The 15,380-nt window shown below is 40.6% G+C and overlaps 1 protein-coding gene across 1 annotated transcript; it reads right to left on the bottom strand.

Annotated features, from left to right (window-relative positions):
• Positions 1–5,913: 5,913 nt before the first annotated feature.
• On the bottom strand, positions 5,914–15,033 carry LOC308144578 (cell division control protein 42 homolog). The gene is made up of 6 exons (XM_080515720.1): positions 14,987–15,033; positions 12,164–12,268; positions 7,582–7,654; positions 7,229–7,338; positions 6,915–7,112; positions 5,914–6,060 (listed from the first exon to the last, which is right to left on the bottom strand). The coding sequence occupies exons 2-6, from the start codon at positions 12,266–12,268 to the stop codon at positions 5,971–5,973; spliced, it is 576 nt and encodes a 191-aa protein (XP_080371846.1). The 5' UTR covers positions 14,987–15,033; the 3' UTR covers positions 5,914–5,970.
• Between the last annotated feature and the right edge of the window lie 347 nt (positions 15,034–15,380).

Here is a 15,380-nt window from a genome sequence, read left to right as displayed (position 1 = left end):
AGCCGAAGTGGCGAGCGAGGCGCTTTGGGACAGACAGCCAAGTGTCAGAGGCTGAATCAGCAGCGGCAAGACAAGATGGCCGACGTGAAGAAGAAATGGAAGAGTCAAAGTAAAACTGAAACTTTCCTCCAGCTTGTCAGAAATCTGAAACTTTGAGTCACAAACAGAACGAGGAGAAAAGTTACAAAGCTTTCAACGCGTCAACACAAACGATTTGACAAAACTCCCAAACAGACGTCCACAAAACCAAAGGATTGCTTTGCCTTCTACGATAATATTTAATGTTTACACACAACATCAATATCCCATTTAGACCCGTGTGTGTGTTTTTTTTAATACTGTTTTCGGTTTAATACACAATGTCGACGCACAATCTCAAGTTTTCAGAGCCAAAACTCTCCAATGTCGTATCGAAGTCATGGATAGTTCACTGGACTCAGTATTTCGTCTGTGTGGTTGTTAGTTTACGGAGTATTTTGTATTCGATTATGTTTAAATTGACATAATGTCATAGTTCATACCATGATTAGAACACTGAATACACACAACTCAGGGTATTTAATGCACACAATCAAAAGTCCATGTTCTATTGATGTAAAGACCGAAAGTCAAGTTTACATGTTTACATATTTACATATATGTTTTACACCATAAAAATTTACAACATATGATTTTTCATGCCAGGAAACATATTTCATGTATACATACTGTACAGTATTTAAATATTTTGTGTTGAATGCCCAAAACATACAGTATATTGTATATTTTAGAGCACTGTAATGTCACATGTGTAAAATACAGGCTAATGTGTGAAATATTGCAGTAATGTGTAAACATGATGTTTACACACTTAATTGAACTTTTTCTGCGATGCAAGAATATATTCTACTCATATCAAACTTTATAATTATGTCATGAATTCAGTATAACATGAATAACTTTACCAGAATTATGCAAAAAATAACTCAAAAGTCACAGGACTGAAAAGTGTAAAGAAAAATGTATTTATTCCAACTTACTGGTGATGAATGATTTCAGGAAAACCTTTGTTGATTTTTGCATTTTAAAATAGATCGTTTTCCTGAATGACAAGTAAAACATTTTAAAATGATATTAGGGGATAAATAAAGCTGTTTTTGACTTCACTGTATGAATCTGCCATTAGGTTGAACACTTATTAAACATTCATTTATTTGGTCATGGGTATTTCACTTGTTCGGGGTTTAAGCTCTTCTTGAAATCAAATCTGAAATTTTAAGTTTAAATTCGATTGACTCAGTCTCGCGTCATTTTCAGAAACACTCCATCATTCAAACAGTGAACGCTAACTTGTACAGTTGCACATTCACACACCTTTTCTCCATGGAACTCACATTGTAGTTCAGTTTTAACAATAGTTTCTCTCTCTGCCTTTTGCTTTTGATCACGACGTTGAGGATTACTGGTTTTCTTAAGAAAAACAAATCAGTGGCCCACAACAGTCCCGGGACTCGTTACAGATAAAGACGACGTTTGTATGCGTGGATTCTGCAACAAAAAGACATTCTCCTGGTTTTATTTCTGTCCGGTTCATCGTCACGAACCCAAATATGAGTCAGAGAGAAGCAGCAACTTCTCAAATGGATGAGTGATAAGAAAAACAATGAAAATTAGAGAAAAACAAAACGCAGCCACGATCAGTCATAATCCCAGCGTGCGTCAATGAAGAATCAAGTTTCCTGCACGAGCTTCAACTTTATAAACTCCAACTGGGGCCCATATTGAATATTTAGACAAACCGGTGGCTAAATTGCATCCAAAAGTAGAAAATTTAGCATCATAGCAACAACAACATGACATTGGAGGAGGAATTAAGAACAATTCCAGTGTAATTTAAGAAGTATTAAGGAATCCTTTCATTAATTGTCAGTTTGTGTGATGAATGGGTGAAATGTGCCGTCACATCTACACAGTGAACAATGATTCTGTATCAGGATTCAGGTCTGCAGCATCAGAAGTGTAAATAAAGGCTCCAGTGGCTATATTGCAGCAGCAGATCTGTGCGTCTGAAACACCAACCAGATTATAAATGGTTGCAAAAGGAGGATGAGTTGATTTTTTTTTTTGTTTGTTTGTGAAGGGGGGATGATGCCAAAGAAACAAAAAAAGGGAGAAGATATAAAGGGTGGGGGAAAAAAAGAAAAGGGTCATAATAAGACACAAGTGTAGGTATGAGTTGATTTGAGTGGGCTCATCTTTTTTTTTTTTTTTATTATATTTATATTAAATAAATGTATTTATTGCATTTGTTGTATGCCGAGTGTTGGTCGCTGCCGTCAGACAAAGAAGCCTCCATCCTGCGACGGTCTGAAGGATCCATCTTAGTCTGCCAATCAAAATGAACCCAGGTCATTTACATACAGTATCCACCGAGAGCCAGTCAAAGCCGGGAGCACCACTCCCCCTACTGGTCACTGTAAAGAACTGCAACAACCCTGGAGAAACAGTGGAGGGAAGACTCCTTTATCATTTTGTATAAAAATATAATTTCCACTCAAACTGGAGAGAGGTTTTTCAATGATACTTATATGAATAAAATTTTATTTGTGTCAAAAATGCCATTCTTTGTAAAAAAATAATATTTCTTTTAACTGTTATGACTGCATTTCCTGCTTTTCTTTTAACTCCCCCTAGTGTTCACTGTGGGGAACTGCAACACAGTGAAGCCCAGGTTGAGAGCGTCAAAAAACGACCACATTTAAGGAGGGGATTTCACACTATATCACAAATATACAATTAAAACCCACCGCGAGCGTGAGGAGTTTGATATTTTATGTCAGCGGATTCTACAATAAGACATGTTGGACCTTGTAAAGGTTTATAATTACCTGCCGTGTGTGTTGCTTTTTTTTCTTCAATGTTTTCTCCGGTATTAACGACATAAAACCGCATCCATGTCAGATATAAAGTATAAATGATCACTGATCAAAAGTAACAACCTTCTTAATTAAATTATGTCCACTGAGAATCAATGACAACAGCATTATTGTTGGAATTAAATATTAAATAAAAGGCCTATTTAAGATGCCCCAAAAATTTAAATTAAAAAAGCTGGGGAAAATGGACAGAAAAAAAACTAAATTAAATCAAAGGGAAACAATATTCAAGTACAGTTTTTATTATTTCCAAATGCCCGCCACTTCCAACATTCATCTTTCAATACAGAGCAGGATTTTCCACATCTGTAATTATTGCTTCAGTTTACCCAGTTTTCTATTTTCTGCCATCTGGAGCTTATTATCAGAGTCTGTTAGTGAAAACCAGGCCGACAACACTCATCCAACTGTTGGCACTCAACCGTCAAGTAAAAATATGTAAAAAGAAAAGAAATAAAAATTCTGAGAAGTTTCAAGGCTTGCGGCCATTTTGTTTCCTGGGAAAACAATAAAGAGCGAAGAAAAAAAATAACTCTATAATACTTGTAATCATTCTTACATTATCAAAATAATCCATCAACAATAGAAAAGCTACACGGTGGAGGAAAAGTGGAATTCAGTTAATTTCAGCGGGAATCGCTCTCAGTTTAAAGGTTTTCAGAGTTTTGTTGGAGTGAACGATCAGCGCGAGAGAACTTGACAGAAGATCGAGCAAAACGAATGAAGACTAACCATCTCGCAGTTCCACTTTCTGCCACAAGGCGGTGTGGTGTTCCAGTCAGAGCAGTGACTCACTGCTGCCACCCAGTGACCAAACATGGCGTTCCTTAAACTTACTCACTGCACCTTTAAAGTGCGACTTCTAATGCACTCAAACGTTAATCGTTGAGACTTTTGCGGGACAAATAAACCTTTAAACTGAGAAGAATTCCCCTCAAGGGCTTCAGGGGGCGCTATCACACCAGCAGGAGGAGAAAGAGAAGCAGGAGTGGAAAAAAAAAAGGCGGTGATGCGACGCTGCTGAAATCAAAAATCTGCTTTTGTGGTCAATTAAGCAGCAACTCAGACCTTCAACTGAAAGTTTTGGATTTCTGATTTTCAAACATTCGGGTGATTTTAAGCGATAAGGCAGCGTTTATCTCATCAGAAAGTATCGTTTGATGAAGAGTGACTCACTAAAACAAAGGTGTATAGGTAGCTTGAGGGCGCGCGGAGGTAAAACACGAAACAATGCTGATGCAGTGACACGGATCATAAAACAAAATCAGATCACAGCTGAGGACAGAACCAGGTTCCTCACTGGTTTCTGCGCTCACTCCAAAATGGGCTTTTCCAAGGGAGGGGAGAGGCCCAACCAACACAAGTGAATAAATATGAAAGACCACAGGAAGTCAACTAAATATTGTAAATGCTTTCTTCTAATTTTCCATCTTTATATTTTCCTACCGCGAGGAGGAAAGAATAATTTGTGATCGACCGGTTCACGTTCTCAGCTGTGATCCACACAAAGTAACAAGTAACCATGAAAACACCTAAGTTAAGACTTTGAACCGAAGCTGTGACGGCTGTGTTTTGTTCTGAGGAAGCTGCTCCTCCGTTTCTCTCAATAAAACTATGAAGAAGTTAAGATCTGTTAAGTTAACGGGCCACTCGCTCTGCCCCTCTGGAGAGGAAATGTGCAAGATGTCAGTGGAGAAAGAGACTTCTTGTTTTTTTTCCCCCCCAAAATTTGTAATTGGCTTCCCGAGGAACCCCAGGTAATTCACGAGGATTGAATTATTGCTCGATGAGACTTTGGGAGAAACGGCTTCCGTTTATTTGAAAATATGCAGGAGGCACCGGAAACGACTGCGTGTCGACAGGCTGAAGAGCAGACGGCTGTACGGCTCCGTTTGGCGTGGATGAAGTCAGGTTACAGTCGGGTCTGCTTTCCTATTTTAGAACGTTTGTTTATCTAATGGAACTAATCAATTCACTCGTTATCTCCTTAACTCCCGTCAGACTTCCAAATGTGCACAAACCCAATCTTGCTGGAATCAGATTCTCCTTCTCAGGACTTATTTAGATTTTTCAGATGGACACTGCAGCTCATCAGGTAGAAGCTTTTCGCTGCGATTTATGTTCAAATATGACCTTTCAAGCTTCCCTGTGAAAGTTGGAACATTTCACAGCAGCTTGAGAAGATTTTTAACTCGATCCTCAAAACTACGGCGAAAACCTGCACAGAGCATGAAGAAAACGAGAAGTGAAATGAACTAGTTGGAGGTGCTGGAAGATTTGTGTTTTACTAGAAAAGATTCTGCACTGTTCCTCAGTGTTTGTTCTTTATGTTTTACACACATTACTGCAGCTATGGAGTCATAGCGACTGCTGCTAAATGCTGCTAAATGCCGCTAAATGCTGCTAAATGCCACTCTGCCAAATTAACTGATCGAGTTCCTTTTGCTCGTGATGGATCTTTATTGGTGACGATCAGGCATCCAAACTTCATCTGCAGTGACTTTTCGAGTAATCCGATCACAATCCTTCCTCATTTCGTGCACTTACGTCTCAACTCTGACACGCTATTGGATCTGCGCAGGAAAACAAAGGCACTGGCTTTACGTAACGCCGTCGCGTTTCACGTGACGATCGTGGGAGAAACTTGAAACTTCAGGTGAGCGGCTGCCGGCTGTGAACGTGACTCCATCCATTGTCGTGTTGGAGCCGTCGGAGGCTCAGACCTCTGCTGCTCAGCCCACTTCCTCCCATTATCAACCCCCCCCGCCCACCCCCCTCCCACCCCCGCCGTTTCCTGGTTTAGTGAAGAGTGCAGTTCAAATGTGTTAGTCAGATTACAGCGACGCCTAAATATGATGGAACTAAAGCGCCCCGCCTGTCTTCTCTCTAACGCCACACCCGGGATTAAGTCACTACGGCTGAAGGCACTGTTCCAACATGTGTCTATCTCATCCTCCCTCCCTCTCTCCCTCCCTCATCCCCCCCCCCCGTTCCCACATGGGCTCATCTCTTTCCCATCCACCTTCTCCTCTTCTCGCTCTTCTTCCTGGGGTGACTATAGCAGGATGCAGCGCCTCTTGGGTTTGGTGTCTGGAGGCTCCAGAGCAGCCAGGATGGCCTCGTCGAACACGTTCTTCAGTCCTCTCTGCAGAAGCAACGCAAAGAGGCGACAAAGAACTTCAGTTTCAACTTTAGAAGAAAAAAAACAAAAAAACAAAAACCCAGCAAGACATACAAACTTTACACAACTGTTTGATTTTTGACCCTCTTCTTGACATGATCGCTCTTCTGTAGATTGGGTGAACTTCACTACTTAGAAAGAATAATTTAATTAAATCTGGATGAAAATGTGTTATCAAATATTAGTGAGATTCATGAGACTAATGTTATGCAAATACATTAAAAAGAATGACTATCATTGCTTCTCGATGTGCTTCAAAGAAGAAAATAAAATGTTTTAAAACATTGTAATAAAAGTTTGAAAAGACCTCTTTTTAAGCATTTCGACTTTAAACTATCATGGCGCAGTGGTGATTGCACAGGTAAACACAGGTAATCGCTTGTGTTGAAAAACCAAGCGCCTGCTGTTGCTTTGCAAAACAATTTAATCCACGAATCATTAGAACTGTGCCACTGTTCTCCAGGGCCTGTTGCAGCATGCGCAAGATATTTAGTGTGTGATGACGCAGATTGTGTGCAGTACTGATGGGCTGAATGCTTCCTGTGTTAATCACCACCACTCATTACGGAGGATTCAAGAAGAAATAATGTCAAAGGAAGTTAAAGTTGCAATTAATTAAAAATTTCTTAGTCAATCTCGTCAATCAAATATTTTTTTGAATTTCTTCTTATCGACATATTTTCCGACAGGATGTTCTAAGAATTTCCAAGCTGGTTTTTTGTAAATTATAATTTTCCCTTATTTTTTATTTTAAACAACGCACTTTTGTCTGATTATTGCACTTTTATTGGACACGAGGAGGTTGTGACTCCCGTTACCTGCGTGAGGGCCGAGCACTCCACGTATTTGACGGCCTTGAGCTCTCGAGCCAGCTTCTCTCCGCTCTCGCAGCTCAGGGCTCGCTGTTTGTTCTTGGCCAGTTTCTCCAGAGTGTTGCTGTCGTCTCTCAGATCCACCTGAGTCCCGACCAGCAGGAAGGGCGTCCGCGGGCAGTGGTGTGAAATCTCCGGCACCCACTGCGGACAGACCGAGGTGTACTGAAACATTCACTGGGCCGGCATTTTCCCCGGATAAACAACTGCAGGTCTGTGAGATAAATAATGGAAACATTCCGGCAACTTTGAAAACAAACCTTCTCTCGGACGTTTTCGAAGGAGGAAGGTGATACGACGGAGAAACAGACGAGGAAGACGTCAGTTTGAGGGTAGCTGAGGGGTCGCAGTCTGTCATAGTCCTCCTGGCCTGAAGAGGGCGACATAATCACTCACTACCAGTGATACAAACAGGATGGCGTCATGGTAACATCTTAATATTACTGAAGTCCATAGTAATCTGTATGAACAACTTATCCATACAACTTTGATCGTGAGAACTTTATGTAGACAATGAATATTGAACTCACAGCTTAAAATAACAACAATTACTGGTGGAAATTATTGTTATCGTTACTACCAATATGATCCTTCAATCATCCATATTATTTACCTGCAGTGTCAAACAGTCCCAGAGTGTACGGCTCCCCGCCGATCATCACTGTCACAGCATAGTTGTCAAACACCTGAAGGTGAGAGAAAGAGAGCGAGAGAGAGAGAGAGAGAGAGAGAGAGAGAGATAGAGAGAGAGAATAACAGTGAGTAAATGTGGAAAATAAAACAAGATAAAAAAAGAAAAAGAGGAAGTAACTCTGTAAAACAAAAATACATGATCTGAGACATTGCTAATAATAAAACAAGAAGTGTAAATCTCATAAGAAGACTGAACAACAAGGAAACCCGACAGGAGCGGAAACAAAACATGCTCTACAACAGCTCCCAGCGATGGTGTTCAATCTGACTAATTTTTTCAAGACGAATAAAGTGGTGTGTTTGTTTGCGAAACGCTAATTGAAGAACTAAACGTGTCACAAGCTGTGAAGTTTTTCATGGTTTCTACATTCTGTCTAAAGTCAGTAGTTAACACAACATTTGGAAAACAAAGCAACATCTCCTCTGTCAAGACTACTTTTTCTTCACACAAGACAAATTGTGAAATCCTGGCTGAAGTTAATCTTACCTTCATTTTTCATGTTTACTACAGGAGGAGCGATGAATGAAACTGTCCTCTCTATTAAGCAGGATTTTACTGAAATAGTAACCATTAATACATCAGCATTGGCTGATGCTAATGCTACCAGAGAAAGAGGTTCAATCGGGGTTAAATGGACCCTAAAAGCACCAGTTCACTGCTTCATGTCTTTCCCCCCCTCTTTCCTGTTGCATCACTTCCATGGCTTCAGGCTGCTGCAATAACACGCAGCACCGCCCTGACATGCCTGTGAGCCTTGGCTCCGACGGTGAGCGGGAGCAGGTTGTGTTTTACTGCTCCAACATGTCGGCCTGCTGCAGTCTGCTGTCGCCTGCAGACACCGTTTGGCTTTAATGAAGCTCCATATGCACAGGCAGGTCCCAGATAAACTGGAGGAGGAAGTCGCCCGCAGGAAAGGAAACTGCATCAAATGGTACAAGCCGGTATTGAAACTGAACTCCTGATTCTGTCTGATCTTTATTTAACCAGGCAGGTTCACAGCAGGAGACTGGAAATGTTCAAACCTCGACTCGAGGAAAAGTGACCCCAAGAACTAGAAAGAGGCCTTTAGGACCAAACGAGGATCCAGAATTAAACTTAAAACATCAATAATTCCTTTCTAGTTAATTTCCAGAATGTTAAAACAAATAGTTTTAACAAAGTTTGTTAAAAATCTTAAATCTATAATAATAACTTTAATGTAGAAATATAGCTCTGCTACAAAAAGCTTAAAATGTTCAGGTGCTATAAAGCAAAGACCCAAAATCCACCGGCATCTTTTTTTCTACATTGGCGGCTCAGGTTAGCATCCAGACTCCTTGACGGTTGACGTAAATCAACTTAACACCACAAACTCTTCTACTATAAAGGCAGTTAAACACATGGACTTTTTCATAATAAAAACAGATATAACAAATAAACAAGTTTTATCAAAGAGGCCCGGTTAGCATCCTCGACCCTGTCACTATGATTTAGCACACGGACTCTTACGTCAGACTCTGTGCTGCAAATATGCAGGGAATGTGGTGTGGCTCAGTTTCAGTGAAATAAGTTAATTGTTCCCGGAAATAGAGGAGATCTAAATGGCAGATGTTCCAAAACATGTAAACATTGTTCAGAATAAGTCACTATGGCAACTAATAGAGCATCACACCATCGTGGATGCAGATAATCTCAACTGTGTGCTAACTGAGTTTTGAAATATGGGAATATTAAACTCTCATACAAAATGGAAAAAAAATATATTTGCAATACTTGTCATGACGCAGGAGATTTCTTTTGAGAGTTTTGGACCTTGCATACAACAATGACAGACAGTGAAGTGCTCATCAGTCAGTTTGAGATTAGACAGAAGCATTGTCTCATGCAGAACGCTGGAGCACGGAGGTGACGTCAACGTATTTCACAGACAGTATGAACACCACAGATGTTTTCATCGTTCCGACACTCAGCAAAGCCGATGCATGTGTGTTCCGATAGAGCCTGCAGAATGCAAATGCATCTTTCTTAAATCTTTAAGAGTTACAGTTTCAGATGATAAACCGACTGAAGACACTGCAGACAAAACATCACAGATGGGACATTAAGTTCTGGGGTTGCAGCTGCTACTGAGGAATTGCTTCTGCTCAGAGACTTCCTCTCTACTCGCGTCTCGCTGCAGCGAGTCAGCTGTCAAACAGGAAGTAACAAGCTGCAGCAAATAATGTGAATAATTGATTATTGTGGTTAAACTGTATAAAGTGGGAGAGCAAACCCCGATCGGCAGAATAAACCTTCTTCTAAATTCAGTTCCCTTAAACAAAATCATGTTCTCTGTCCAGAAACTCTGGTTATTCATCCTGCAGCTGTGAGATAACTCGTGTCAAAGGTCTGAGATAAAGCTGCGTTGTTGACGTGGAGTAATGAGGCTGTTGTTGCTAACAATAGGATATTGCAGGGAGGAACAGGATGTTTCACAGGCAATAAAAACAATAGAACAATAAGCAATAAAAAAAAGAATTGCACAACTTGAGTGCCGAGTGACTAAAATGAAAGACACACCTGATGAGCTAACAGCTCAGGTATTAATTTATGGTTATTCGAAACCACAAACACACGTCAAAAACATAAATAAATGTATGAAAATCCAAGATTTTTGAATTTATTATTGAATAAAAGTTGAGGACAGTTGAATAAATGTGCACTGAATAGTCAAACTCAGTGGTGAAAGAGGCGACAGAGAGCCGGACTGTCAGACAGGAAGAGGAACATCGAGTTGAGTCAGCAGTGTTGCTTCTGCAATCCTCTGATCAAAACTGTGCTGACGGACGGATAGAAACCAGTAGAGAATTACTCATCAGATTCCAGCTGCTGCTCAGCAGAGCTGCCCATCGATTAGGCCCGTTTCAGATATTTCCAGCAGGACGGCCTGTCAACAGTCAGCTGTTTTCTGACGGCTGCACACCAAAAACCTCAGAGGTCTGCTGGCTCAGTCCAGTCTGGGACACTTTCTCTATGAGAACCTACAGGGTGCTTGCTCCATCGCGCTGACAGAAACAGGTCAGCCATAACAACAAAGCTTAGGTAGACGGTACTTGTGAAAATACAATCCACATGGGTGGCAGGATTTCCAGGCTGCTCTGCACCTTCACCAAGTCAAAGAAGAGGTGAATGATCAGATTCAACTCATTGTTCCACCAGTTCTTGGTGTTGTCCGCAAATATGCAGTTCGTTTAGCAATGTACTGTGATGCGGCTCAATTTTGAGTGTCCCGAACCAGTACAGATGTTTGTCTTTTGAGTCCGACAACATGGGCCAGTATTCACTCGTAATGGGCATCAATGAGACGCAGCCACGTCAGCAGTCCTCCTCTCTTGGCCCACTCATCATAAGATACTGACGGAGGATGTGTGTGACTGAATGGTCAAACGTCTGGCCCTCACGGGTCGGTTCCAGAAATAATAGCCGGTTGGTGTTACCCAAGTGCGAGGGGCAGCTTAGCTGTCCATCACTCGTCGGCACTAAAGTGGCACCAGACATAAGGCCCCCTTCCTGCAGGGGCGCACTAGTAGACTGAAGTTTTACGCTACCTTGACGCAAATCTGTGGAAGGTACAGGCTTCATGAAGATGATAAGATATGTTGGTTTTTAATAATAGAAACTAACAGACAAGTCTTATTTGAAACCAAGGAGCCCACTAAAGTGGCAGCTTTGAAGATGCTCTGTCGTAAAGCCGTCACATTTTTTTTTACCTTAGTTCAATTTGAGTTATGCATTAACACAACAACTTTGGGGAGAAAACTTTCAGTAACGGTGCTGCCCATCATCTCCCACCCACGAACAGACGTCATTAACCTGTGGTATTCACTCCACATGCCAGTAGTCATATTGTTGTTAGTGCACAGAATACAGAACACTTCCGTATACAGCCTCCAGGTACACATACAAAACTATATGCCTGCAATCCAAAGAATCCAACACAACAGTAAGCACCAGATAGTCTGAGGTCCTGCTGGGAAAACAGCTCTGGCGTATTCGCTCAACTTGCTCTTCTTCTCAAACTGCAGTTTCTCTTTGACTTGTGCTTCACAGAAGGCTTAAGGGGCCTCGTGTTTGAAAGTGAACTTTAAGACCTTTACAGCGCATAAACACATAAATAGTCAGCAGCAAATATTACGGATCAAAACAGTCCACTGAGAAAAAAAACCTGAGGTGAATGTCTGGTGAATAAATGTGTCTGTACAATAAGTACAGCTTTCTCCAATGCATTCACTCGTACACGATTCCAGTTTTATTCTCAGGTTGGCATTTCTAGCACTTTTATAAAATGGAAAATACATTTGCTCTGTTTTTTTTTATGTGTTTCTGAAAGGGCATTCGCTTCCTTTGCAGCATTGTCAAACCAGGCTTACAAGCGGCTGAGATAAACCAAAACCATTCAACTAAAAACATAAATCCATCAAATCAACAGTACCTTCAGATTACACTTTCAATTTTCTCCATTATGTGCTTAAAAGCTACTCACCGTGGGGACATATTCAGAGGGAAACTTGTTGGTTGTATAAGAGATGAGCAGGCAGGTTTTTCCCACTGCGCCATCACCCACCACCACACACTTTATAGTCTGCATCTGAGGAGGAATGAGAAGGAAATATGGACAAAGGCTTAGAGCTCTGAATATAATGGTCAATAAATTAAACTTGCCTTGACAACAACTACAGTGACCGATACAGATTTTTTTTGCAAGTGATCATTTTAATCAGCCTCTAAAATGTGTGATATTGGTAAATCGTGACATGCAGCAGAACATGAAAGTTTTAAATGAAAGACATGCGACTTCTTAAGGCATTTATCCCTCTGCAGCTCCGACAGGTATCCTAAAAGCTATGGACCAGCTCTATGTGAGTCAAACATTGCTTCTACAGCCACTCTAATAAGCTTTCAAAATTAAAACAATGGGCCATTTTCCAGGTCTGATAGATTCTAGAAAGTCTCTTATTGTTTTCTTTAACATGTGCAAATTCAACTCGGGCAATCGAGTCTCCCCCCCCTCAACATATTCTCATTTGGCTGCTGTTCAAAGTGTCCAGGACGTCAGGTTGGCTGCAAACAGGTGAAACAGAAACTAAAAACATCTGCATATATATATAGTCACAGGGTTAGTTTATTGAAAAACAAGACTTTCTGCCGATCAGCTAATTGAGGTCTGAAATTATCCTGCCTTCCTTTGTCCTTATCTCATGTTTTTAAGCAGCATGTGAACAATGCGCGGCCTGCATGAGTCAGGTGGCCGGGTGACTGGAGCCCGGCCGATGGAAACAGCGGCCGCGTTGTGCAGCAGTGTTTACAACACACGGGCTGGCGAACCTGTGACCGCCCAGACGCCAAGCGGCTCGCATACCCGGGCCGCTGCTTCATTAAGGGGCAACAATGGTGAAGTGGTCTGAGCTGCCACTTTATCACTGGCTCTTTGTTTGGCAGCTGAAATCCACTGACGAGTCAGGGACGAGGCGAGCAGTCATCTGAGCGACTGTGGCTCCTGTCAGGAGGATTCGGGCCTCGGTGATCATTCACACACACACACGCAGTCAATCTTGGAAGATTAGTGACAACTGCGTCTTTTCACTGCACTTGTGTTTCACGTATACACTGTTATCTACATCGGGTTGGTCCTGTTCGGCAAAGCACAGCTTTCAGAGATTGAGCAGATTATGACTTTTTTTTTTTTTTTTTTTTTCAGCCATTCAGGAGAATTCACTTTTAAAATGTAAGTTTAGATCACTAACTACTATGAGGTTAACAATGAAAATATGTAGTTTGTTAACTGAAACATTTCTTTCAAGTAATATCTTAAGAAAATGTTAAAGATTAATAATTTTCAATTTCTTGGATGAAAAGATTTCCAGTCATTTGATTGAATCTTCAGACCCATGCCTATTTAAAGATATCCTCTTGAAACAAAGCTGCTATCGATTTGGTTTTTGCTGAGATTCCGAACTCTAAAAATAATCAAGAAGTTGGTCAATGATGTCAATGACTTTTGAAAAATTTGAATAAATTCCTCCATAAAAAGTGCGTGCTATTTAAGTTGTTATCTTTAAACCAAACTTTGAAGTATGTCTCATATAATCGAGTGCAAGACAAACCCACTTTATGTCCTATTTATCAGAGGTTTTATACCATTGAAACATATTTATAAAAGAATATTTAAAAGTTATTATACATGTTCCAACATAAATCAGGCATTTTCTGGTCTACATTTTCCAGAAAAGAAAAAAATATTATGATTTTACAATCCTCTTTTTAATAATGGTGACTTTAAAGACATTGCGCTACTTCTTAAGTACTTTTAATAGGTAGATTTGCGAGCTATCATTCTCAAAATATTTTGCAGAATTGAGTGCGCACTTCATCTACATTGACATAAGAACAGCTGGTCACAGCTGGCCAGGATGAAACAAGAGATGAGGCTGCATTTTATGCCTTGTTTCATTCAGTTTTCTGGCATTATAAAGACAATTCTGTTAAAGAATTGTTGAGTCAGTAAAGAAAAATAGCTCGTTGTTAGTCGGAATTATGTTGTAGTGATGATATAAATTGAAAACATGGGTTGCTTGCTGGACATGACAATGACAAATTCAAATGAAACATTTACTCTTTAATGTGAGTTTAATTAAACTGGGCCTACAGGTGGGAGTTCGAGTTACCACAAACACAAAGTGTTTTAATTTCGCTCCAAACCCTCAAATTAATACTTAAACCTACATTTTCCTTTTTTTTTAAAAACTGTATTTAAGTTACTTCCGCTAATAGAAACCATGCTATAGCTCACGGAAGACCATCGATACGGCCAGAGAGCCGATTAGAAGGACATAAAGTTAATAAGATAGAGTTTTACAGCTCGTTTCAAACCACCAGCTGTTAATTGGTGACTCGTCGCTGCTAGCTAGCACAGAGCTAACATGAAGTTACATCCGCCAGACCACCACCCTAAACTCAAAAAGGCCTCTTTAAAGTGGTATCAAGACCTCTCGGGCTGATAAAACTGGAGCTTTAAACTCTGTTTTTAGTTGTTTGATAAAACTTCGGTTCTATATTCGCCCTGGTTTCCTCAAACTTGACCACGGGCACCGGTAAGTTTGGGCTCAGATTTATCAGCCAAGCTAAAGTTAGCGGAAGGAGACCGTTTGTTTTGACAGCTGCCGGCGTCCACAGTTAGCTCCATCAGGCCAATACTTAACAAGTTAACCAGCGCTGAGGTGTTATCTGGAGCAAGCAGCTGTTTCTGGGTGTCTATTTCAGCATTAATCCCGTGTAAAGTGCGGTTTAAGGCGCTGACATCTCTTACCTCTTTACGCTCAGAGCCACCCCAGAGTCCTGCTAACGCGGTGCGACGTTCACTGGCTTCCTGTAAACTGCGCCTCCTTCCACCGGGGCGGAAGTCGTAAATGTGACTGTGTTGCGTTCACGGCCTGTGGGTATATTGTTTTTAATGTGCTTAGGTGTCTGTACTTTTATTAAACTCGTCCCTGTGGACATAGGAAATGTTGTTTTAAAATACAAGTTTAACTTTAAATTCCTGCTTTAATTCAGAAAGATAGTTTGTTAGAGAAATTAAATGTTTACTCAAGAAGGAAAAAACATCTGTCACTTCACAACTGCATTATTAGTACAACTTATTAATAACTTCAGAAATATTTAGAAATACATTGTTCCTTTATGAATACTCTTTGAAAGTCATT

The sequence above is a fragment of the Blennius ocellaris genome, assembly GCF_963422515.1.
Source record: "Blennius ocellaris genome assembly, chromosome: 20".
NCBI lineage: Eukaryota > Metazoa > Chordata > Actinopteri > Blenniiformes > Blenniidae > Blennius > Blennius ocellaris.
Note: the sequence above shows the minus strand (reverse complement) of the source record. Positions and strands in the feature narration are given on the sequence as shown.

Bases quoted from the DNA above. Each gene is read 5' to 3' on its own strand.
- LOC308144578 (XM_080515720.1), bottom strand. From the start codon at position 12,268: ATGCAGACTATAAAGTGTGTGGTGGTGGGTGATGGCGCAGTGGGAAAA. The intron at 7,113-7,228 runs GTTTGTTTTCAA...GTCTGTCCGCAG, and splicing joins TCGAAAACGTCCGAGAGAAG to TGGGTGCCGGAGATTTCACA. The intron at 6,061-6,914 runs GTAACGGGAGTC...TTGCTTCTGCAG, and splicing joins AGTGCTCGGCCCTCACGCAG to AGAGGACTGAAGAACGTGTT.